At 35.8% G+C, this 26,912-nt stretch overlaps 1 protein-coding gene across 1 annotated transcript; it reads right to left on the bottom strand.

Moving 5' to 3' along the window:
* Positions 1–294: 294 nt before the first annotated feature.
* On the bottom strand, positions 295–25,759 carry LOC144441904 (mediator of RNA polymerase II transcription subunit 14-like). The gene is made up of 39 exons (XM_078131158.1): positions 25,599–25,759; positions 25,283–25,309; positions 24,613–24,718; positions 22,614–22,708; positions 20,985–21,063; positions 20,603–20,732; positions 20,021–20,061; positions 19,539–19,655; positions 19,062–19,140; positions 17,892–17,935; positions 17,422–17,510; positions 17,094–17,244; positions 16,702–16,770; positions 16,193–16,235; positions 15,561–15,686; positions 15,150–15,228; positions 14,602–14,764; positions 13,726–13,918; positions 13,111–13,142; positions 12,716–12,853; positions 12,158–12,234; positions 11,232–11,343; positions 10,479–10,674; positions 10,120–10,211; positions 9,644–9,793; positions 9,275–9,349; positions 8,827–8,903; positions 8,045–8,094; positions 7,443–7,510; positions 6,985–7,324; positions 6,653–6,787; positions 5,981–6,169; positions 5,628–5,848; positions 5,011–5,134; positions 4,562–4,623; positions 3,951–4,058; positions 3,198–3,317; positions 2,814–3,009; positions 295–2,386 (listed from the first exon to the last, which is right to left on the bottom strand). The coding sequence occupies exons 1-39, from the start codon at positions 25,757–25,759 to the stop codon at positions 2,325–2,327; spliced, it is 4,416 nt and encodes a 1,471-aa protein (XP_077987284.1). The 3' UTR covers positions 295–2,324.
* Positions 25,760–26,912: the final 1,153 nt, after the last annotated feature.

Here is a 26,912-nt window from a genome sequence, read left to right as displayed (position 1 = left end):
GATCGACCTTTGAGTAACACTGCAGTAATATCGTGTCAGATTGTTCCCATGACAACAAGCAGCTGGTCAAGAATACACAGTTTAGTTATGTCCAGTATACAACCAGATAGGGATGGGGATAATATGAAACAGTCCATGGATTAAAATATGTCCAAATGGAGACCAAGAAATTTTTTAAATCCCCTGATGGTTTGATGTTCAGCTTCTACCTTCCAGCAAACATTACGGTCACACTACCACCAATAGCACACTCACAGAAATGAACAACTGCTATTTGCTTTATGTTGTTATCAGATTTATTACTCCTTCAGTTGAATGGACACACATTGCATCATGGGTACACTATACAATGGACACACATTGCATCATGGGTACACTATACAATGGACACACATTGCATCATGGGTCAATACAATGTACACCCATTGCAACATGGGTACACATTGCATCATGGGTACACTATACAATGGACATACATTGCATCATGGGTACATATTGCATCATGGGTACACTATACAATGGACGTACTTGTGAACACTACAAAAGTGACATCTCACTATACAGCATGTTCTTAAATGAGAATATGTACTATAACTGTCTACCTGTTTTTCCTCTATATTCCACTATGTAAAATTCAATATATTTACAAAGTTTTATGCAAAAAAAAGAGAAATATAAAATGATAAAATCTATTTAAATTAAAGAAAAAAATTGCTGTGGATACATTTTTCTGAAATAGTTTAGATGTTATGTATCAGAAAACTACAGTCTATCTCATCATGTGCCTTTCTAGAGTTGTGAACAGTAAAAAGACACAGATTACAATTAATAAGTCTACAAATACATATACAACCTGTGACATGTAAGCAGTAACAAGCTACAAACAGATGAATTGGATTACTAACACTTGGTACAGCTTGCTGGAAGTAGAGAGACTATATTACATTCCATCATTTGATAAGAACAGTTGTATGGCCTCTTTACTCTAATAGTTCATATTCACAAACAAATCTCCAGTTCCCCTGGCTTTTCTTCATGTTCATGTTAAGAAGCCATAAGACTGTTTTTATCAAGGCATGAAATGTAACACACACATCTCCATACATACAAAATACTGTGTTGTGTTATTAAAAATCGTTATCAAAACATGTGCATGGCTATCCAAAACCGTTGTACGAGTTTTCACGTAGTTAGCAAAACTGAAGGGGATACATCAATACATGTTTTCTCATAGTTAGCACCTTATGGGTTAATCCAATTTATTTGTTTACTTTCCCTGTTTGTAACAAATTCTGCTTGTTACTGCGTGCGTGTCACTGGTTATAATTGCTATTTACAAATCCTACATAGATTGCTACACTTTGACAAACTTTGCATAGCAAAATTTACTTGGAAAGTATAAATACTATAAATCATTCCTAAATTAATTTGTCTTTTAAGTATAATATAACTACTGCCACTGAAGGAAGTGCCAGCAAATATTTGAAAGGTAGTGAAAGAATATGTTCAATAGTTGAATTTCTAGTGATTCTATTTTCACACTGATTTATTTTGGTGTCAAATTTGTTTCAGTTGATGAAGTTTAGTTCCAAAATACAGCCCATTTCATGTTAGTGTTTCCAGGCTCTGTTTGATACAACCACACAGAAACCATTTAGAAACTGTACATGCTATACTTTAAGATAGCAAGATTGAATGAATACAGTTTTTTGCAACGTTTTGTCTAAAATGAAATGAACTAATGTACCACTATGCAGACATCAAAACAATAGACGTCTGCATGTCTGTGTCTAGTTGCTGTACATTCTAATGGTTTATTTCTAATAGACACAATGTAGCAAGAAATTGTAATCTTGCAATCTTAAGAGTATAAAATGTGCAGTTTCTTAATGATTTCTGCATCTCTGTATCAAGAAGAGTCAGTGAACACTAACATGACATGGGCAGTACATACTTTCACAGTACTAAAGATGAATACCAATGCCGAAAACAAGCCATATTTTGTAATCTGTGATTTGTTACTCTAAATAACATGAGAGAGTTGTATTTGCTTCTCTTACGTATAAATTTACTCAAGGAATTTTCCTAACATTACTAACTCCTCCCTCCCCCTTCCCCCCACAGAACTGAAATATGGCTTGTAAAGTTTGACATGTTCTTTGCATAAATTACATGTATAAAGTTGGAAATCTAATATTAGAATGAATTGTGGTGTGTTGAACAGCTCTTCATTTCATCATGGAATATTCATGTTGATTCCTATGGAGATCTTTCAGCACATGGGTAAGGGCATAGGTCATCCAAGGTCAAAGGTGAGGGGTCACTCAATGCGGTAGGACTAGATTTGCCATGAGTTCTCTAACTGCTGCATATATGGTGCAATCACCTAGGTAACAATAACAAAGAAAACTTGTTAACTTGTATCATCATTTTCAACTTTTCTTGTGAAAATGATAAGGCAAATACAACTGCTGTACTATGAATAACTTTTACAGTAATATGCATGGCTATAGAAAGTAAACTTAACTTTTTAGTTTTTATACAGAGCAAACAGTATATTTGGGCAACTTTGTGCAACTTTGATCTTTTTCAGTCAACTTGTTATGTTATGCTATTTGTTTATTAAGGTGTCCTATGTGGACTACAGTACTTAAATAACATTAACAAAAAAAGAGCCACATCCAGCCCTCTGGCTTACAGGACACAAAGAATATCAAATTAAATATATAAATAAATATCACATATGTCTAAGTTGTAAATGGTGTTGTTCCTACAATTGAAAGCCTTGTGTAAAAAGTCAACTTAGTACTTACCTGTATGTGGACCCATTTCACCCCATCGTCTTAGCATGTTACTGATAGCTGTAGCTACTTGTGGAGTTGGTGTGTTTCTGAGAGTAACATCAGCTTGCTGTGTATTGTTGGCCTGTATATCATGGATAATAGGAATGACTATAGTCTGTGGCTCTGATTGGACAGGCAGATTTACACCAATACGGGTCAGTTGAATCTGTACGAATAAAAGGTATACATATCAATCAATCAATCAATCAATCAATCACTTAATTAAAACTGTTGGTAGTTTTTGTAACTTAAAGTGTAGCATGAACACTTCCTTGTTGGTTTCTGCATGGTTCAATCAGACACAGTAACATGAAACTGGCAGTAGTAAACCACCAACAAAGTTAGTACACTTACAAAGAACAGGACTTTGTTCTTGATGACAACAGCTGGTGTTCCTGGTGGTGCTATCGGTGGAGCACTAGGTGGGATTGTTAAACACCACTGTACCGTCCATTTCAATGACAAATCTGGAAGCTGTAACAAAAGAAAAAATTGCAAAATATTTTAGTACATAGTTTCATCCTTAGAAGTCATGTCATGGTGTTCCTGTTAGTGCAGAAGGATAGGAATCCCAGACAACTAAATATACTTTTAGTAGTCGAAGGTGAAATTCACAAATAATTTGTTAATTGACCACTAGAGGGTGCTGTTTTGATACAACTCTTGGCACTCACAATTAATGACATGGTTGTCATAGTGTATTGAAGCTATTTCTCTTTCTCCCTAGGCGGTATTTGTTTGTACACAACCAAGTAAAAGTTTTGAGAAAGAGGATTGTTCCTTTGAGCAATGCACTCAATTCTACTGCCATATTTTTATCATGTCTATGAAATAAGATATAGCATATGATAATATTACAAATGTACATTGAAATGTAATGATTCCTTAGCAGAAAGGGCTTTGATGTTATTGTGCATGATGCTGTAGTGTGGTCAAGAACATAGCAGACATTTACATATAAATGGTGTGTGTGTGTGTGTGTGTGCATGCGTGTGTGCACGTATATGTGTGCACATGTCTGTTTGCATGTCTGTGCGTGTGTGTGGGGTGTGTGTGTCTGTATGTACGTGTGTGTCTGCGTCTGTGTCTGTGTCTGTGTTTCCTTACCAGTTCCAGTCTCATGATCTGTACACAGTCTTTTAGTATTGCTCTAGGGGCACCTAGTAATCTACCAAAGGCTGTCAATGCATTAGCTTTAAATGGTGGACACACAACCTGTCAATGAGAAAACATGATAGTTAATTTAACATTACCATAACATTTGCATAATTTACAAACATTACCATAACATTAGCAAAATTTATCTTCATAGCATAACATTTGCATAATTTACAAACATTAGCATAACATTTGCATAATGTGCATATCATTTTACTACGTAAACATGATTGATACAAATCAAATTCATTTTATCTCAATACCCGCTTAAATTTGGGTGTTTGGAATTCTGTGTACATCTTCCCTAAATTCAAAGTGATGCATCATGTTGTTCAGAATATCACTCACTCACTCACTCACTCACTCACTCACTCACTCACTCACTCACTCACTCACTCACTCACTCACTCACTCACTCACTCACTCACTCACTCACTCACTCACTCACTCACTCACTCACTCACTCACTCACTCACTCACTCACTCACTCACTCACTCACTCACTCACTCACTCACTCACTCATAAAACGACACTGGCAGTGTTATCAACATCTTCATACCTTAGTTTCAAAGAATTTCTCCAGGATTTGAAGTTCCTCTTGTGTCCAGTTGTCTTTGGTTTCTGAAATAATGAGATGTGAAAGATATCATGAAACCAATATCTTATGTAATACACTACGTACTACTATAAATCTACAGTATTTTACACTTCTATTGTAAGTATGTGAAAATTGCCAAAGTTCCTTTGGTGTTCCCCACTAAAATTATGGTATAAGATACACAAATCTACACAAGTCTTACTAGTTCTTCTTCTACTATTTACAAAATGTCGTAACTTTGGCATAACATGAAGCATTGCTGGCATATCTCTTCCTATGTAACATACCATGTACCTTGACAGATAAATACTTCATACAGAGATGATTTTCAGCAATATGTCTGTCCCTCCTTTGAGTATGGTGAAAACCACAATTTCTTAGCACTACAGAGTTACAGGGTGACAACTTACCTGGTTTTGGTGTAAGTTTGAGATGCAGTGTTTGCAGTGTGTTAGGATTAAAGTTAACTCTACACTGCAGTGAATCTGTCTGAAATTGAATAACTCCTGGTTCATTGGTAGTAGCCAACTGAAGCTGTAAACATAAAATAAGATTCAAGCTTGTAAAATATATCCTTTTCAACTCTGAAATGTTTCCAAAAATTGTAACCCCTTAGGTACATATAAATTCACCACTATGCTGACCCCTTAGGAGGGCACCAAATTGCACAATGAAGTCATAAACAATTCAGCTCGAGCCTGGAATCCATACGGATGGGGATAGTAAATTTTGATGTTGAAATAACAAAGTCAAAACCCCATTACATGGATTCTAGGCTAATTGAGCTTCAAAATGTTTGAAAGCAGATGTAAACCCCCTAGCTACAAATAAATTCCTGACATGCTGTGACCCCTTAGGAGGGTACATAATTTCACAATGTTTTAACCAATTCAGCCCAAAAATATTTTCAAAAATATGTAACAGTGAGATGTCTGTAAGTTATAAACTCCTTAGCTATCTATAAATTCTAAATATTATGCTGACCCCTTAGGCAGGTAGACAAATTTCAAGATGATGTCATACTTACTGAATCATCGGTCTGTATAACTCTATGTAGATGCCTCTTCATGAATACAGATCCAAGGAACCTTTCCATTGGACAACACATGTAGGCAGATGGACCACCACTCACACAAGGTGGTGGTGATGGGGTGAACAAACTATGTAGGGCTTCATGTGACAGTAAGGTAGGTATGGAGGCAGCCCAGGACCGCTGAGGTAAGATCCTGAATGGTGGACTGGTCATTGCTGTTATGGAAACAAAGTATCACATGTTATAAGTTGTATTGTGTTTGGACTCTTGTGATACAAAGAGTAGAACATTCTGGCAAGTGTAAATGGCATAGGAAAATTAACAGACTGAGTAATGTATGGACCTACCTGCTGGAATTGTTGAGGTTGTGGCACCCCCTGGTGAATGCATCATCGCTGGGTTGCCTGGTGAGTGGGCCATACCATGACGTGTTACAGGGGAGGGTCCAGGTATGGAGGGGCTACCTGCCCAAGTACGTGCGCTGGGTGATGGCATGGTGATTCCAAGATTTGGAAAGGGTGACCCACCTTCTATTCCTACAAGACACAAAGTCAAATATCATAAATGCAACTAAGTTATCATTATGAAATAAAAGCAACAATAACAAATCTATCATGCACAGGTATGTTGGACAATAAAACACTAAATGACTCGTTGTGAAGGTAGAATGCACCTCTGGGACAAGTTGTCCTGAAAATCAAAGTTCTTCAATTCTCTTCAACCTTTCCCATTTGAAAGCTTGTTCCTGGTCTTTTTGAAATAATAAACTTAAAAGAAACTGTCATGTTTTCAAAGAAATTAACAACCTTGTATTTCCTCATACGGTTAACACAGTATTTGGTGGCCATATTGGATTTGGTGGCCATATTGGATTTGGCGACCATATTGGATTTGGTGGCCATATTGGATTTTAAAATGACTCAATATTGATATCATTTTGATCTCTATTTCAACAATTTATAGATGACACCAGATTTCTTTTCAAGGAAATTGATTACCAAGACACATAACTGTCATACCTGGCATAAAGGAACTGGCTGGCGATGACATTGATATATGTATACCCATAGATGTTGGTGATGGTGCTGGCACAAATGAACCTGGTGATGGTTCATGAACCATACTGCTAGGTGAACTTGTTGTAAGAAGTGTACCTAGACAAGAAAAAATATTACGAGGTGAATAAATTACTGTTACTTTCGAATTCAATTTTCTTTCTTGCACTGAATGAATTTGTACATATTTGAGATAATCTAAACACTCTTTCTTTTCTTTTCTGGAATTGAGTTTCCTGACAGTATAACCATTCATGGTGTATGAGAAACAAGTAACAAGATCTGTATGGCCTTACCTGGTGAGGGCGTTCCAAGTATCGGTGAAGGGGTGATAGCACTAGGTATTGATGGTGGGGATGCCAGTGGATATGCACTTGGTCCAGGTGACATTCCATACTGTTGCCCACTCTGAGATAGGACTGAACCATGTGGTGAGGCAGGGGTGGCAGGATTACTCGGAGGGGTCATGGGATGTGCAAATCCACCAGATCTGGACATAGGTGAGGCAGTTGAAGTCTGTGACATGAATGTATCCATGGTATCCATGCCGATGGGTGATGGAGGGTTGTCGTCCTCACTGATGGAGCGACGCCTGGCATGTGTCACACTCTCATCCACAAACATTGTTAGAAACGACTGAACATGGACATGAAAGAAGAAAACATATTAAGTTAAATGAAAATTATCACAATATGGAAGACCAAAATTATTGCAATACTGGAGACCACAATTACATCAGCTGACATCAACTTACCTTTAGTCCAGGTGTTGGTGTGAATGCTTCTACAACTTTACTGATGTCAAATAAGCTGTAAGCACCATCTGAAATGATAATCGTGTATAGTATCAACTTTGATGATAACAGGAAAGAAGGAGTTTATCTTAGTTATAAGATGCAAATGTAGCAAGTATATTTATTAGATAAGTAAAAGAGAATACAGAGAGAGAGAGAGAGAAAGAGACAGACAAACAGACACAAACAGAGACAGACTGACAGACAGACAGACAGACAGACAGACAGACAGACAGACAGACAGACAGACAGAGAGCATGTAATAGTTAGTTATTGTATCATGACCAATGGTTCAAATACAAGTAACATTTCACCTGTTCAGGTCAATAGGCATTGTCAAACTGTCCTTGTGCTGGCTTTACTGCTAGGCATTCCTTGTAATATACTAAATGTAGGAAGGTTTGTACCTTGAACATGTACTCTTATGCAAATTGCTGTATACACAAATCATTCAACAAATTGTCTCCCATCCTTGTGGTGATTTCGCTGAACACCCAAGAACTAAACAGCTGATCGCAGTAATAATTTACAAGAGACTAAAAGTATTCAATACAATAACTTACCTCTTATGGCTATTATATTCTTGCCTTTACATTGTATATCCAGACAGTATCTTAATGTAAGGTTAAGGTGCAATGTACACTCACCAGATTACATTATTCATAAGGTGCAATTTTCACTCAGCAGATTACACTACTCATATATTAAGACGACAACTAGGGTGGATAAAAATAGATACATTCCAATTCTGAATATTTTGGGACTGACTGCCAACAAGTAAAGGGTAGTTGCTGTACTGATACAAACATGTCTACTATGCTAAAGATTACTCACTTCACTGGATAATCGTATTTGAAGTGGCACAAGTTGAGTTTATAAGTTTTTCACTCAAGTGAAAATACTTAAATAAAAAACCACATTCCAGTATATTGTTAATGTCGATGTATGCCCATCTATAACAATACAGTTGTCTTCTGGTATTAGAACTGGTAATTGCATAGTATGGATTTCATGAACATTTGTTATACGTATGATAATAAATTATGTATTTGGATTGTTCATGAGTTCTATCTAAACACCACGTTTGAATTCAGTCAATTGTGGTATATCGTGTACAATGTCTCTGTCAGAACTATCCAACATCAAAGAGACTATGCTAAACATATTAGTAGACCTATAAACTAGTTTGTAAGGTATGCTGTGATGGGGCACCCTCACACATCAGTCAACCCCTTAGTCGGAGAGACGAGTGGGTGTGTGAGGGTGGAACAACATGGTGCATCTTACAGTCTAACCCATAAACTAGTACATAATCAAGTACACTATAGTTGAAAACAAAGGATACATGCTTCTAAATGCAATCCTGATATGAGTAGATGACTGTGGCATTATAGTAAAAGTCTGCCATGGTGCCAATGGACGCTGAAAAAGAGAGAGATAAACGTCAAATTTCTACACAGAAAACACTACTTGAGGTGAGATCTACAATATGATACGTTGTCTGTTTCAAAATGTGAACAACCACTTGTAGTATATCATTATGAACAAAAGGATTGGGTTCAAATACACAGCAACTAAGACTGCGAACTTTATGTTTCAGATTTCCCAAGCTCATATCAAACAAGGTGCCACAATATGATGGGCGCCCTCAACCTAATGACCAGAATAAACTTTTGTTTGTTACATCATCCCCTGAGAGAAGCTTACTATACTGTCAATGAGTAAAACGGGTAATTGAAATACTAAGTACTGAGGAATTTACAAAATAGAAATGTCTGTAAAGTAAAACTTACTGTCTGTGATCCTAACATTGGAGTCATTGGTAACTTACAGATAGCCTGTAGAGGACTCTGTGTGTCATGTAGTATCTGTGAAATAAAGTCAAAGTTTTATTAGGCAGCACATTGTTGTATTTCTACACAATAAATAACCTTAGACTGACAGTATACCAACAGAATTTAAAGAATTATGGAAAGCTACGATTTTTAAAATAATTTTTTCTGAATAAAATATTATAAAATAACAAGTATGCTACCTTCAAGGGCATATATAGGGTTGTGAATACATGGATAACTATAATAAATAAATGAATAAAGGGTAATTCTAATAACCTCCTCCAGGCCTGTTTGACGTTCAGAAATAAATTTGACTTTCTTACTTACCTGTACAAGATATGGCAGGTTTTTATGCTGGTTAAGTTCTTGTTCCAACTGAGCTAGTATAACTGTATGACAATTGGCAGTACTTGATGGACCTACCACCCCTAGGTTCAAATGGAATTTTCCATCAGATGGTTGCCAATGGACTGTGACCTGAGATAATGTAAGATGTAAGTTAATAAGAATCAGTAACAAGAAGAAGATAAATATGTTTTATGAAATTAATTGAATGTCATACAAGTGAATATTACATCTACTTCAGAGGGAGAGAGAGATATATATAGAGAGAGAGAGAGACAGACAGACAGACAGACAGACAGACAGAGAGAGAGCGAGAGAGAGACAGACAGACAGACAGAGAGAAACAGAGACAGAGAGAGAGACAGAGGGAGAGAGAGAGAGACAGACTGACAGACAGACAGACAGACAGACAGACAGACAGACAGACAGACAGACAGACAGATATCAGAATGACTTACTGTTGATGTCCTATCTTTACCATAAGACAGGGTTAGTTTTCTGAAATTATACGACTTCACTTCAAAAAGACTTCCAATTCCATGATTCATATCTGAAATACATAAATAAGTGGTATGAAAAAATGGAAACGACAGACAACTTCATTCTCTGGAGGTTCAAGTACAACTCTGCATGTGTTTGTAGGTTTCCACAGCTAATGATGGTTAACTATGTACATGTAATCTATGGAGTTATATAGAGTCATCCAATGGCTTGCCAATCCTGTAGTTATTGTTGTAAACTAGTGGCACAATAACTGATTGATTGATTGATTGATTGATTGATTGATTGATTGATTGATCGATCAATTGATTCTTACCTTGTGCAGTGTTAGCTAGATCTACAACCAATGTATAGAGATGTCCAATGGCTTGCCAGTCTTGTAGTAACTGTTGAAACACTGGTGTATAGGTCTGTCCAGGTAGACTATCATACTGTAAATAGGCATTTCTGATGTCACCCTGCTCTCGGTGATTACTGGCACTACTAGGTAATGGACAGTCACTGAATGTAAACTAGGAAAACAAACAAGAAATAAGAGTATAAGAACAGATAGAAAGATAACATATGTACAAAAATACTGAATAAGGACTGTCAGTGATTATAAACCATATTAAGAAATTGATAAACAAAACACTGTATTAGGCAATATAGAATAAAATTGTGTTGTTTCCAATAACCTGACCGACCTTAGTTTAAACCGACATAAACATTTCAAAAAGAATTCTTTGCTTTCTTGACCTTCATGTACCTCTGGTTTCTTTCCCAAGTGATGCCTGTACATATTTCATCAAACTATCACAGATACAGTGTTCAATAAATGTCAAAATTACCCATGCAATTCGTCTATGCAAGATGCATTTGGACAATGCCTCATGCATTTTATATATATTTTTTGCAATTGTCAAAGTCATAGCGACCCCTACAGGCAGCAAAAGGTAAGTTTGGCATGAAATGTTCATTTACAATGTGTGTGTTTCTTGCATTTCCAGATAGGTGGTATGTGTGAGAGTGATGAGACATGCCTGCTCAGTGAGCTGAGTTACAGTCATCATAAGTATTATTGACTTACATGTATAAGCCATGTTCTGTTTGTCTTTCCCTGCAGTCGTACAGAACAATCCAAAACTGATTTCACAAGTGAATCACAGACATCACTGGGTATACCCTCACAAGGTGGCATACTGAAACACAAACAGTCAATATTTTCAAATTACAAAAAAATTCATGGAATAACATCGATATGTGATCCTTGTTGTAGAGTTGAAAAGCACTACACAAATATATTTACATGAATCATCGAGAGTCTCACTGTTTGTTAACTCCCACTGTCTGAATCCCATATCTTTGGTTTAGTATTACCTTATTTGGGCAGCCACCACAAAGATTACAATCATAACAGAATCATTCCTTGGTTCATATTTTGCTACAGTAACTGTTTTTCACACCAGAATTTAAACCCTACAGTCCATAGTTGGCCTTTCTGTACAGGTAGCTTCAATCAACATGTAGACACATGAGATGACATCACTGACTAAGTTTCAACAAACACAGAATAGAAGTTTTTTGAAAGCAACCCTTTTCTGTGAGAACACATACTTACCTGTCACTCAATACAAAGGCTAATGTCTTTTCTCATTCGAGGCAATAACAATCAAGGTCTCGTCTACCCACTCTCACAACCCACAAGACTATACCCCAATAACTCTCACAACCCACAAGACTATACCCAAATAACTCTCACAACCCACAAGACTATACCCAAATAACTCTCACAACCCACGAGACTATACCCCAATAACTCTCACAACCCACAAGACTATACCCAAATAACTCTCACAACCCACAAGACTATACCCAAATAACTCTCACAACCCACAAGACTATACCCAAATAACTCTCACAACCCACAAGACTGATCATGAATACTCAGCTCTCATTGTCCCATTCAATAACCTTAGGAATGAAGATTTGAGAATAGAATAAAAGTGTAAATACCTGACAAGTTTGACAACAAGTCCTAGACCCTCTCCTTCTACTTGTACTCCTTGATGACATATACCAAATAATGACAACTGAAAAAATAACAAAACATCAACAGATTATTTCTTACTCTTTGGCCATGTTTCTTTCACACATCCACCATTGTGAATGTGTATGCCAGAATGAGGCTCTTCAGCAAGGGACTATTGCGTAATTTTAAGACTATCCTCTATCCCACTGTCTTGCCTCTTCCTCTTCCATTGCTTCTCCTCTCACCTACATCTATCACCTTTTGTTTATTTTTTTTTTGTCGAACCCCTTCCCCCTTTACGATTTTCATATCATTACTACTGGTAATACATACTGGATTATTGGATGTTTGTAATGGACAAAGCACTTATGATATGACGCATTCATTTTAAAAAATAGACTCAAGTCAAGAAATTACAATGTATAATCGATAAAGTCACCCCTATAGACCTGTATCTTGGTTTATTCCTATTGTGTCTTGTGTGTTGGGTTGTCACTACTATGCGAGAATAGGGTTGGCAGTGTGAAATGTTATAAATTTACCTCATCACAAAGTCCAATAAATGGAATCCTACAATCACACATAGCTACAACGTGAGCTAGCTCAGGTACAAAGTATGGAATATCATCAGAATACCGCACTACCTTAGAGGAGGGCTCTGATTGGTCATGGAGATGCAGCTGAAACAAGAATATTTGCATATCATGAAATGCATGGCACTGATTGGATATGGAGATGTAAATGAGACAAACAATATTTGCATATCATTACATATGCGACACATGATGGACGGATTGGATGAATAATCCAACATAATGTCGCGTACAAAATACACAAATCTATGTACAAACTTTGATTTTTGTTTTAGGAACTATCACAAGTTTTTATATTGGAAAGCAGCCAAGATATCAAGTTCTGTTTTCTCCTACAAACTCACCTTTCTCTTCTGACCTAGTTGTGTATCATCATCTGAAATGAAATTAACAACTTTTTTTTTAATTTTCCGACAAAATGGTGTAATAATCTTTGCAATATATATAATTATTTGTTTGTTGAAGTGAGACTGCATGACAGTCTGAAGTTATGTTTTGTAAGCATAAGAAAACAATCAGAAGACAATTGACATGACCTGTAAAGGTTTATTATATATTCAATAGGACACTAACCTCATGAAGCTAGATGGCAAAGACCAGTTAACTTACCATGGAATTATGTTTCTGGGCCATGTTTGGCATTGCACGGATTGACTGACTGACTGGTTGGCTGTCTTACCATGTAGTTGTGTTTCTGGGCTATGAGTGGCACTGTGTGGATTGACCGACTGAATGACTGACTGACTAACTTACCATGTAGTTGTGTCTCTGGGCCATGCATGGCACTGTGTGGATTGACTGACTGACTAACTGACTGACAATGAGTGTAGATTGACAGACTGACTGACTGACTGACTTACCATGCAGTTGTGTCTCTGGACCATGTGTTGCACTGTGTGGATTGACTGACTGACTGACTGACTGACCATGAGTGTAGACTGACAGACTGACTGACTTACCATGCAGTTGTGTCTCTGGACCATGTGTTGCACTGTGTGGGTTAACAGGTATAAGACTAACTGGTTGCAGGAATTGATCCGATGTATCGATATCTACATGTGACGCTAATGGGTATGAAGCTGATCTGACATACAATAAATAATACTTGTAGCTAATATCAGAATGTCTGGGATTCTGAGACAACTCTACCACCTGTGAAATACAAAAGAATACAAATCAAAGGGTCATTAATTTAATAATTATAACAAAAGGTACCTGACAACAGGGTGGCCTTTTGTGGGGAATATTATAACACTATCTTATCTGCTTCTACATCCTAACTGTCCATGACACCTCTAGTATCATTTAATTGGGGTTTGAAGTTGTCTGTATGTTTGTGTAAAAGATGTTTAGTCCCAGTAGCAAATCACCACATCAACCAATTTCTAGTAAGTGTTCTTATTCTCTCCATCAAGTAATATGACACAACCCCTTATGCATTGAGTGTAAGTGTGGTGTACTTTGGGTACTTGTATAAATGCTTGCAGTGTTTTCAACAGTTGTACTTTCACAGAGTTATTTTACTATTATATATGTTTATCCAAAACAGCAAAATTATGTAAACATCAAACAGTGTGGTCATGTGGTTTCATGTACATGGAAAGATTGTGTACTCATTTGCATATCATTTGAATACAGGTATGTAATACTGGTTTACTCATTTGCATATCATTTGAATACAGGTATGCAATATTGTTTTTGGTATTGCACTGCAGTGCAAATACAACTTGTATGCAGTTGCACAAGTGCAAGTAATGTCTGGTATATAAATATATATATAATAATCATTGGAATGTCTGAAAATGTCTAATATTGTGGAATCTTCTTTGACTTACCAAATAATAGTTAGAATGTCTGTTAAAATGTATAAAAATTTTATGTTGTGAAATCTTCTTTAGTGGATGGTCATCACTGAGTGGCAGTAAAGGTAGTTTCTTGGCACAGTGACTTGGCAGTGCACTCACAGTACGGTAACATCTCTCTAGACCAAGTTGATACCTACAACATATAACATGACATGGTAATAGTTAGTCTGTAAGGTATGCCGTGACGGGGCACCCTCAAACATCAGGCAACCCCTAACACGTCTGTATCAAACTGCTCTCTTCCCAGCATTACCAACCAGAAATGGTTGCGGCCAATCACAGGCATGCACACAATTAGAGGGCGTCAAATGACAGTGACATCACACTTTTTATTTTAATTTATTTTAATTTCACTGAGGAGGCCGGTGAGGGTGAAACGTCACGACGTATCTTACAGTCTAGGTAATAGTACATTGAACTCTGAACTTTGAACTTTAACAGTACAGTAACATGATCTCTCAGATCTGAGGTCTTACACTACAAGACTTTAAAACAATATGAATATCAAAGTAAGTTACCTTATTTTGATAATGTGTTGGTCCAGGTTTGTTAGGTTAGTATTCAAGCACTGCTCTAAATCTTCTATCAAAGGACCATCTGAAATAAAAATGAAACGAAACATATCAAAATAAGAACCTGAAGGAAATAGCTAGAGAATATCTTAACTTAAAATGGCCGTAGGGATGAGGATTTGATTTTTTTTTTTGATTTTTAATTTATAAAATAATTTCATCATGGCTTCCTACTTGGAAAAATCAATGTGAAACAACATTGACCAAGTCTGTTTGTAACTCAATACATTGCAAAGATGTGTAAAAAGTTTATTATTGTACATGCGTACAAAATTGTATTTCCAATCGTTTACAGTTCTAGAAACACTGGATAATACAAAAGCAAACTACGGTTAGCGTGAAAGGAATACTATTTACCACCATATGGAAGGCTTGGTTGTAGTGTTCCAGTCTGTAGATCAACTGATATAGACAGCAATTCAGATCTAGCACATGGCTGTAAGACTGCTACTATTAACACCGGAGTACTGATTTCCAAAATAACTGGCGGGTAGAAGAAGAAATATCTTATGTAACAATCAAGGACAATCTAAGATGAATTTAGTGAACAACTTTTCCAATGATTACAAACAAGATAGAAATCGTAAAGATAATGTACCCTGATACTTCAGTTATTGATATACATCAGTGTTTTTGTTAAAGGCAGGAAGTAGGTAAAATTTACCTGAGTTTACCAGGGTTCCAAAGCAAACTCTTTCAGCAGACCCCCCCCCCCCCCCTTCCTGTCCCCTTCCATTATCAAGTTTCCAAACATTGGTAAAAACACTGAACACAGGACTAGTTACATTATTATAGTTTCTGACAACATCTGTTTTACATCTCATTTCTATAATCAATCCACCAATCAATCAACTAATCAGTCAATCAACTAACAAAGCAATCAATTAGCCAATCAGTCAGTTAGCCAGCCAGCCAGTCAATCAATCAATCAATCAATCAATCAACCTCTGTATACAAAGAGTTACAAACAATCTAAATTAAATACTTACCTGTCAGCTCTGGCATTTCAGTCTCTAAAACAGATTTCAGTTCCTATAATAGAAAGATAACAAACACTGAAATTAAATCAACTTTGATAATGACTATATGCAAAACTTGAACAAAAAAATGTACTGGTTTCACCTAAGGACAAATGAGAACTATTGGTAAAGTTTTCTTTTTTCAAGCTTTTTACTCAAAAGTTAAATCAAAACAATATATACTGTACTTGAAATAGGATATAAACAAAGTATGAATCACACTGTGTTCGAACTTGTATAGACATATAGCAAGGTATGTAATATGCACAAGACCCAATACAGATAAACATGGCTGAATAGCAAATTAACAATTAGCTATAATCAACTATCAACAAATTATCAGACCTTTAGTGTTAATGCAAACAGAATGCATAAACAGACAAACAGACAAACAAACAAACAAACATACATACATACATACATATGCGCGCGCACACACACACACACACACACACACACACACACACACACATACATACCTGTAACTTGGCCTTTGATCTGACCTTGACTGTTTGAACCAATAATTTCTCAATAGACAGCTGATCACACTGAAATCATATCAAAATATACAAATCAAAATATGAATATCATGATTTGACAGAATTTCAATAATCTTTCAATAATCTGAAAATTATCAACTTACCACTATGAACTTATGTGTGTGTAAATGTAAAGACTATTTAACCTCTGACCTGAAGAATATTATTTGTACATTGTCTGAACTATACAAATACAAACAGCTATGGACATACATTTTTAAAACTCATTTACTGTGGGTGATGTGTTCTACTTGATATTTTTTTTCTCCTATAGATGTGGTAAAACAGGAAGTGGTTGGCATCCCATAGACTTGAGCATGTCTGATATGTACCTTAATAGCCTGGTCAGCTTGCTGTGTTTCTTCACTGCTAAGAGTTGGTTGGTGTTGTACTTGTAATGGTTTAGAACTATCATGTTGATCTATACACACTGTCAGCATGTATGTCTCTCTCTTGAATTTATCGGCATGGAAATTTTGGGCTCTGAAAAATACACCAAGGGAAAAATGTAGTCAATAAAAATCTTCATTTAATAAAATACAAATCACAGATCCTTGATATGTTGTATATGATAGGGCAGCCATTGTTCTATGTTCCTAAACAGCTGTAAATGCAGGCTTTGGCTTCACAGAACAACATATTCAGTTTGTTGTTACTTACCTCCAGTAATCTAGGGTAAGGCACTGTCCAGCTGAATACTTGTTTATTGTCACATGTTCACCCCATCTTTCTCTTATCAGCCTTTGTGCCTACAGAGAGGAATGACAAGAAAATAAAATACCTATCACATACATAGACACACACACACACATAGACACACACACACACACACACACACACACACATACATACATACATACATACATACATACATACATACATACACACACACACACACACACACAATCTGCATGTGTGCCTACAATGGAGAACAGAAAATATTTGTAATTCATTACATAGACTTAAATATACAAACATACAAATACATTAACACACACACAAACACACACTAATGTACACATATGAACATATACATGTACATACACACTAATACACTATCACAGTTGCAAATATACAGTTTCACTTTTGTACTCCATAAAATGTTTCATTGAGGATTACATGATACTTACCTGTGAGTGTAGTACTTCTAACTGTAGTGATTGACAAAAGCTGTCTGTTGCAATGGTTAAGGAAACACTTAATGATAAACATGGTTAGTTGGCATCCTTGTCAAGACATTGGTGAAAGTTTCACTTTTGAGTGAACAGAAATTAGTGATTTTTGGGTTGATTATCCACTGGTCTGACTGCCTATCTTTTTTATCATTTTTGTCTCACCATCCTTTCCCTATTTCCCATGATCCCATTCCCCTCGACTTTGTATCAACATTAGTCTGTCCATCCATCCATCCATCCATGCACTCTCATTCTTTGTTTGGCATTCTGAATGTTTGCCTGTCTCTCTGTCTCTCCATCTATCTAACCATCACTCCTTGTTCCATCTACCAATCAATTCATTCTTTGTTTTGATTTCCAAATGTATCTATCTGTCTGTCTGTCTGTCTGTTTGACTGACTGACTGACTGTCTGTCCATCCATCTAACCATCATCTAACTGACTGACTGACTGACTGACTGTCTGACTGACTGTCTGTCTGTCTGTCCATCCATCTAACCATCATCTGACTGACTGACTGTCTGACTGTCTGACTGTCTGACTGACTGACTGACTGTCTGTCTGTCTTTCCATCCATCCATCTATCACTGTTTGCTCCATCTACCGATCAACATATTCCTCCTTATTTTTTTGGAGTTCCTAATATAAATTGCAAGAAAGAGTACACCATGCAATCAGACTACATCAAATGTTCATTTTCAACCACTAAATACATGTATATCCTATCTGTACCGCTAATTACGACTCTGGAGATCGAGCCTTCAGTTTACTAAGATAGATGCAAACTAAATTTAGTGTTCTTCAATGTGATAGATTACACAAGTGGGTGATAGCAGTTCCTCTGTTGTGTGATTCTAATCACCCTGTGATCAAGATAATGTAAACATTGGAGGCTCAAAAACAGTACACTGCAACTTCATGGAACTCTGTCAATAAAACTTTGTAACACCACCCTACTGAGACTATAATTAAACCAACATCCATTGAATAGCTTATCACTGTTGTATCAACATGTTGCGACAATAGTTTTAGTTTGTGTCTATCTTAGCAAACCAAAGGTTCAATTACCAGAGTAATATGTGACTGTCTACCTCACTATGTAATTGTCCTGACATAAAAGGATACGTAAACAGTTATATAAATCTAGTAACTGTTTATCATCATCAAACAGTCTAGATTGGATCAACTGATGAATGTAGTTAACCTGTAAGAATGAAAATCAGTGAATTTATTGTAAGCACACTTTACAAAAGTAACATGCTCAGATTAAACAACATGGAAGTTAGTGCGGATAAAGTCGTCTTTTTGAAGTCTAGTTTTGAAGCAACTCGTAGGTTTTGTCTAAATCATTCTGACATCATCAGTGTAATGATGCAAAGATTCCAAAAACTTTCTTTATTCCTACTAACTATACTCAAAGGAGGCCAGCATAAAGGTTTACAAGTTGATAACAACTAAAAGTCATGGTTTTTTTTTGGCCATGCATTCAGTTAAGTAAATATTTTTTGTTTAACTGCCTCAAATTACCTGTGACAATTCATATAGATTTCGAACAGGATGACTTTTTAAAGTTTTCTCTCTCATATCCTGTGTATAACTTACCTGCATACTATGAACCAATGCTTTGCCATCACCAGTCTCAGGGTCTTGTACTAATATCTCTATACTGAGTAACCTCCATGGTATGGTAGGGTCATCACCCATAAGGGTCAAAGTTGCCTGTGAATAGTGATAACATTTGAGATGAGATTTCTTTCAATCTCGTTATGTACAACAACACACCTGGTACAATTAAGTAGCTATGTTTTAGTCTAAAACTGAAGGTATAAAAATGTATCATATTTCTACCACCTGTAAAAGCAGTGAACAGCTTATATTCTGAAAAGTGTATCACACTACATTAATGAATGATTCATTTTACAATATTTGAAATCACTCAGACATTGGAAGTATTACAAAGAACTCGTCATAATAATAGTTACGCAGTTTAAGACAAAGTTGATGAAACTGTTTATACTAAATGATTTCCAACAAAGCTACAGCCCTGCATTGTAATCCACTGTCACTTATATTGTAAAACTTACCTCAAATTCATGGGGAACCAGAAACTTCACTCTCCCATCCTCTGTTGAATGAAAATATATATATTTAGTCTGTGAGATATGATGTGTCATGTAACACTGTCAGTTGTCACCAAAGAAGTCTAACAGGGCTGAATAACAGGATGTACTTTACAGTCTACATATGGGCAGTATATTCCTGTTTTTTTCAAACTTGTAGTCTTTGTGTATAAACAAATACTGTCTGGTAGAAAGAGGTCTAGAATACTTACTGATAGACAGATTAGCTAGTTGATGTGGGAGATATACAATCTATGAACTATAGACAATACTTACTGATAGACAGATTAGCTAGTTGATGTGGGAGATATACAATCTATGAACTATAGACAATACTTACTGGTAGACAAATTAGCTAGTTGATGGGGGAGATCTATGGTTACCAATCTATGAACTATAGACAATATTTACTGGTAGACAAATTAGCTAGTTGATGGGGGAGATATACAATCTATGAACTATAGACAATACTTACTAATAGACAAATTAGCTAGTTGATGGGGGAGATCTATGGTTACCAATCTATGAACTATAGACAATACTTACTGATAGACAAATTAGCTAGTTGGTGTGGGAGATCTATGGTTACCAATCTATGCTGTAAGATCTGGTTTAATCTTGACAAAGTTGTGGCCTTCTCTGTAGCAGTGATGGGGTCCGGAGGAATTATTTTCTCCTGTAAAACAAAATAAATTGCAATTTTTGTTTGAACTTCTGAATTGCAAAATACAACCTAAACTCTCGACAGAAAAAGATTCATCAAGAATATCAAAATGGAAGATTACGGAACTTCCCTTCCATCTAAATGTAATAATGCAAGAGAAGCCTTAACTGGACAAGCACTAGTCTATGCTACATAACACAGATTTCTTTGCTATCAATTTTTTTTAAATGCACAATGAGAGATGTGTGTTTCTTGTTACTTTACCTTGATACAGGCTGGCAATCTAGGATAAGAACCTGTGGTCAGGACATCAACTGCCTGAGGTATTGAGAAATTTGGGAGTCTGTGGAAAAACACACACATTTGTATTTGAAATCAATCAGTAAACATCAATTTACCGAGTTCATGAATTAACTTCATATTGCACCAACATTTTCAAGTAGCTCATCAGGTATGTGATAAAGGTCTTTGATTGATTGACAGATTGACAGATTGATTGATTGATTGAATGATTAGCAAGTTTCATAACTATACAGATGAACAGACCATCATTTCTGGTCTTCCAAGGACCTCACAGATTAGTGGATTCAACCAAACAATCTTTTTGAGAACAATGCAATAGAATCCTTGTTCTTTCCTTATCCAAAAATCTCTGGGGAGAAAAAGTATTCTTTGCCAGACAATGTACAGCTACACATTGTAAAAAGTGTATATGGTTACAGTTACAGATAATGATACAACAGCAGCAATTGAGGTATCAGCTTACTAAGGTAGCCACAAACTAAAACTATTGTTATGACATGTTGATATGGCAAACAACAAAAGTCTTCTTCATGTACACCGCTGTAATACAAAGTCATATGGTGAGTGTGCACTGCATTCTCACAAGCAGTGCCCCTCTTATGGAACACTACACCACTTGAACTTAGCTCATCAACCACTGTCGATAAATTTAAGAAGGATATCAAGACACATCTGTTCGCAAGAGCTTTCTAACTTTTACTATGATCTACTATTGTTCCTGTTCAGCGTCAAAGATCATTACATCATATTGGATTCCGATTTTTTGGCACTATACACACTCTTTTGATTGAATGGACATTGCTCTCAGAAGGGTCACCTGGGTTCATTTCAGATATGTAGTTTTTTTTTCTAAATTGGCCAAACACTACCTTGATTACAGGTAATTATATCTGTACAACAGAGTAACCGTTATCACCCACTTGTGTATTACACATCCACATTGAACAATAATAGTTTTAGTTTGTCTATCTTAGTAAATCAAAACCTCAACTGTTAGTCTAGTACTTCAAGTACCGGTGGGTCATTTTAAGTATCACAAGAAGTGGTATCGGTAACCCTTTAAATCAGAAAATACTCTTTTTCATTTCATGATTACAAAACTTGAATATTATAAAATAATGATTATATTACTACAGTGTGTTCTCTTAAAATGAAAGTAACATTTTGTGATATCCTGTTATAATAGAAACATGTCTTCATATTAACTGCCTAATTTATAACTATCTACACATATGTCAAGAAAAATGTCAACATGAACTTGGAGTTGATCACAATAGTTTGTGAAACAAGACTTTTGCAACCATTATTTTTTGGGGTGTCGAAACATATAATCTGTAAGATATGAAATTTGTGTGACACTGTCAGCTAACAGTCAATACGGGTCTGAACAACAAGCCATACCACTTAGTGTACAGAACATGTTGCATCAGCAATAGTAGTGAGAAGGTAAATGCGGAGTGCCTGACCTGTGAATTTTTCTTTTTTGCATGTTCTGGTAACCACGATAATTTGACCTGTAAATCACTTACTGTGAAACCACTATGAAACGCAAAAAAATAAGTTATGTTGACGTGTTAAAAATAAATTTACCTAGCGCTGACTAGCACTTCTCTAGCCATTTTAGCCAGCTGATCAGCAGTATCAACAAACAACAACGCTTGTTGGTCCAGGAAACTGGAAATTGTCTGCAAAAGAATGGACAGAAAACGATCATTAGTATGCATATATTTTAACATATGTGAAGTAGATGAAAATAGTGACGTAAACAAGCATACCTTTATCTGTATTAACCTATTTTCTTGTGCCATGGGGTCAAGAGGTCAGGCAGTAGGTACATATTAACTTTAACATTGCTGGCAATGTTCCATTATACAATATAATCCAAATTAATGTTCACATACACAAGTCAAATAATGTATAAGGGTTCCTTTTGTACTACCCAGTGAGCTTCAGGGCTGTAATGACATATTACTTTTGTCACATACACAACCATGTGTGTTGCAACTAACTGACTTTGCTTAGTTGCCTTTGACAACTCAAAATTTGTATCTGCCTATACAGGTTTCATGTCTACGAGGTATGCATTGTGGGGTTTGATCAGACTTGCAAGGGTTATTGCTTGTAGATATATATACACAGAGGATGAAATTTGCATATATTATATAGTGTTGTTTTATGAATTGAAAATCAAAATTTCAAAATAAATACAGATTTGTCATCCATATGACAATTTTAAGTGTAAGACTAAGAGTTCAGTTATTATTTTTATGGTATATTATATACCATAAAAATAATAACTGAACTCTTAGTCTTGCACTTAAAATTGCCATATGGATGACAAATCTGTATTTATTTTGAAATTTTGATTTTCAATTCATAAAACAACACTATATTTTCCTACTTTAAAAACAATGTGAAACAACAGATACATGTACTAAGTCCATGTTTGTAACTGCCACATATTAAAAAATATGCAAAATCTTTGTTATTGTAAGTACTAGCTTTCTAGCTTTTTTTGCAATTTATTGAGTTATAAAAATATAAAAATGGACTTGGTATACGCTGTTTCACATTGTTTTTTTTTCAAGTAGGAAAACATAGTTATTTTATGAATTGAAAATCCAAAATAAACACCAGTTTGTCATCCATATGGTCCCTTTAACTTACCCCACACTTATCAACATTTACCCTACTGTTAGCCCACTTTACATTTAACTTACCCCACACATCAACTTTTGCATCACTGTTAGCCCACTTTACACTTGATTTACCCCACACTTACCAACTTTTGCAGCACTGTTAGCCCACTTTACATTTAACTTACCCCACACATCAACTTTTGCATCACTGTTAGTCCACTTTACACTTGATTTACCCCACACTTACCAACTTTTGCAGCACTGTTAGCCCACTTTACATTTAACTTACCCCACACATCAACTTTTGCATCACTGTTAGTCCACTTTACACTTGATTTACCCCACACTTACCAACTTTTGCAGCACTGTTAGCCCACTTTACATTTAACTTACCCCACACATCAACTTTTGCATCACTGTTAGTCCACTTTACACTTGATTTACCCCACACTTACCAACTTTTGCAGCACTGTTAGCCCACTTTACATTTAACTTACCCCACACATCAACTTTTGCATCACTGTTAGTCCACTTTACACTTGATTTACCCCACACTTACCAACTTTTGCAGCACTGTTAGCCCACTTTACATTTAACTTACCCCACACATCAACTTTTGCATCACTGTTAGTCCACTTTACACTTGATTTACCCCACACTTACCAACTTTTGCAGCACTGTTAGCCCACTTTACATTTAACTTACCCCACACATCAACTTTTGCATCACTGTTAGTCCACTTTACACTTGATTTACCCCACACTTACCAACTTTTGCAGCACTGTTAGCCCACTTTACATTTGACTTACCCCACACTTATCAACTTTTGCAGCACTGTTAGCCCACTTTACCAATGTCAACACTCTTACACTTAACTTACCCACACCTATCAACTTTTGCAACACTGTTAGCCCACTTTACCAATGTCAACACTCTTACACTTAACTTACCCCACACTTATCAACTTTTGCAGCACTGTTAGCCCACTTTACCAAGGCCAACACTCTTACAAACTGCTGTCTGGTTCGACTGGCAAACTGAACAATTTCTATTTTCCTGCAAAGTTACACAAAGTTCTGGTTATATTTGATGATATGAAACTTTCAGAAACTGCATGCACACAATATAACAAGATAGATACAATAAAAATCCATAAGCTATGAAACTACACTTGATCTTTTAATCCAAAGAACTTGCTTTTGGACTACAGTATAATTTATATTAAAAACCCTAAATAGTCTACTTTCACTGTTGGTTTTCCTCATACTGATACATGTGCAAACATTTTTTTCTCATTTAAAAAACTTTACCATCGAAAACTAATTTCAATGATTTAAGACAGACAACACTTTCAATCATAATCAAATTTGACATTGAACATAGGTTCAAACACATTATACTATGAACAAGCCCAGTTATTGTCTTTGAACTGAAAACATGAACTACATATAATACATATACCCTGGTCGTTCTACATCAGGACAACATGTGGTCGAAATATGAGTCCAAACATTCAAACTCACTGTTATTTTTCCTGAGTTTTTATAAATTATGATGAGGTATGATTATATATTAGTAGTATTTCTAAAGTATTTTGATTCATTGTATTGTAGTACTCACCTTTCCATGTCAGTTTTTCGTGGCAACCTGTGGAAAAGAAGGAAACTTTAATAATAAAATTGTGAATTCATAAATGTATTGAATAAGAGTTTGATTAATTTGCATAATCTGATTATATTTGTGAAAAATAAATGTCGATAAAAATAAATACAACATTATACATTAATATAGTAGTGTTGATTTTGGTTGAGAATATAATAAGTTTATGTTTCTGGTGCCACATATGTACTACAGTAGTAAAGAATACAAAACTTTGTCAAACCACAATGAACATACAAATTATTGTACAGCATATCATTATCACTATTTTACTCACAACTCCGCCAGTACTGTTATCTCGTGGTATGTCTTCTGTAGGAGAAATTCAATCAACATTGACAACGAGACGGTGTTCCCCGCACCAGCGGTTGGAGTACCTAGGCCACCCGGGGTTGCAGGCGTCAATGCCATCTGTGTTTGACTCTCAATCGGCGGCATGTTTCTAGTTAATTCAGGACACACACAGTGATGTTAGAAGTCAAAGTTCAGAGTGGCATCATTTCACGATATATTCTTTTTGTATCTTGGAAGGTAGAACACGTCACTGTATTTTTCCGTCGTTAGCTTCTACATGGCGTTGACCATCTGGAATTTCACGGCAAACATATTTTGAGACCCCAGCCCGGAACTGTTTTGTCTTCTGCATTCGCAGTCTTATTATGAGACTCGTTCGGAAACCGCTTGCCTCACATAAAATTCAACACAGCAATTCTCCAGTACACCATTCCTTCTCGCTTCCACAAGAAATGTAAAACTCTTCTGGAAATGACGATTTTTTCCCACCACAATAGAGATAAAATGAATTATTTCTTGATGTTTTCTGATAACGATGGTCGCGATCGTCTTTCACTTCATCAACAAAATGGCGGAATAAATGTATGCTTGTTGGTTAAAAGTTTGCTCCATAGGGATATTTACATAACAGTGTACACATCAACCGGGATACAACAAATGTCTATGGGAAATGTCAGATGCGTGTGAAAATTGTAATAGTAATTTTAATGACAAAATAAGCAAACAAACAAAAAAGCAAATAGATAAAAAAAAAACATTATCAAGACTTCTTTGTAATAGGCAAACAGACAAAACCTTTTCTGTTCAGAAATTGAAATTGAAAAACTGCCGACATTTTTTCTAGGTATAGATTATCAAGTTTTAAAAAGGCAACAGTTTTTGTTTTGTTATAAATTATGTTTTTGACAGTGAGTTGAATATTATGAAAGCCCATTGTGAACATTTTCCCGGAGCAAAAAATATATATTATCACATTATCTCGACAAAATATCTCGTTATCTCGACATAACTATCTCGGTAATATTTTTTTTTCATAGAATATAATTCCTGATGAAAGTGTTCATATCTAGTTCATGTCAGTTTTAATTGTTGACAAAATAAAAAAGGAAGTATACCATTCATCTCCCCTTTTTTCTACATTTATGTTTTAAAAGAGAAACTGAACGAAGAAGTTGTGAGCGCATAATACTTTTATATCATTATATAAATGTTATAATATATTTATTGTATTTCCAGACCTTCGGCTCATATAGAACGAAAAAAGTACAAACACAAAAAGTAAATGTAAGTAAATAAG

The sequence above is a fragment of the Glandiceps talaboti genome, chromosome 11 (genome assembly GCF_964340395.1).
Source record: "Glandiceps talaboti chromosome 11, keGlaTala1.1, whole genome shotgun sequence".
NCBI lineage: Eukaryota > Metazoa > Hemichordata > Enteropneusta > Spengelidae > Glandiceps > Glandiceps talaboti.
The sequence above is the reverse complement of the archived record's forward strand: the minus strand, read 5'-3'. Positions and strand labels throughout refer to the sequence as shown.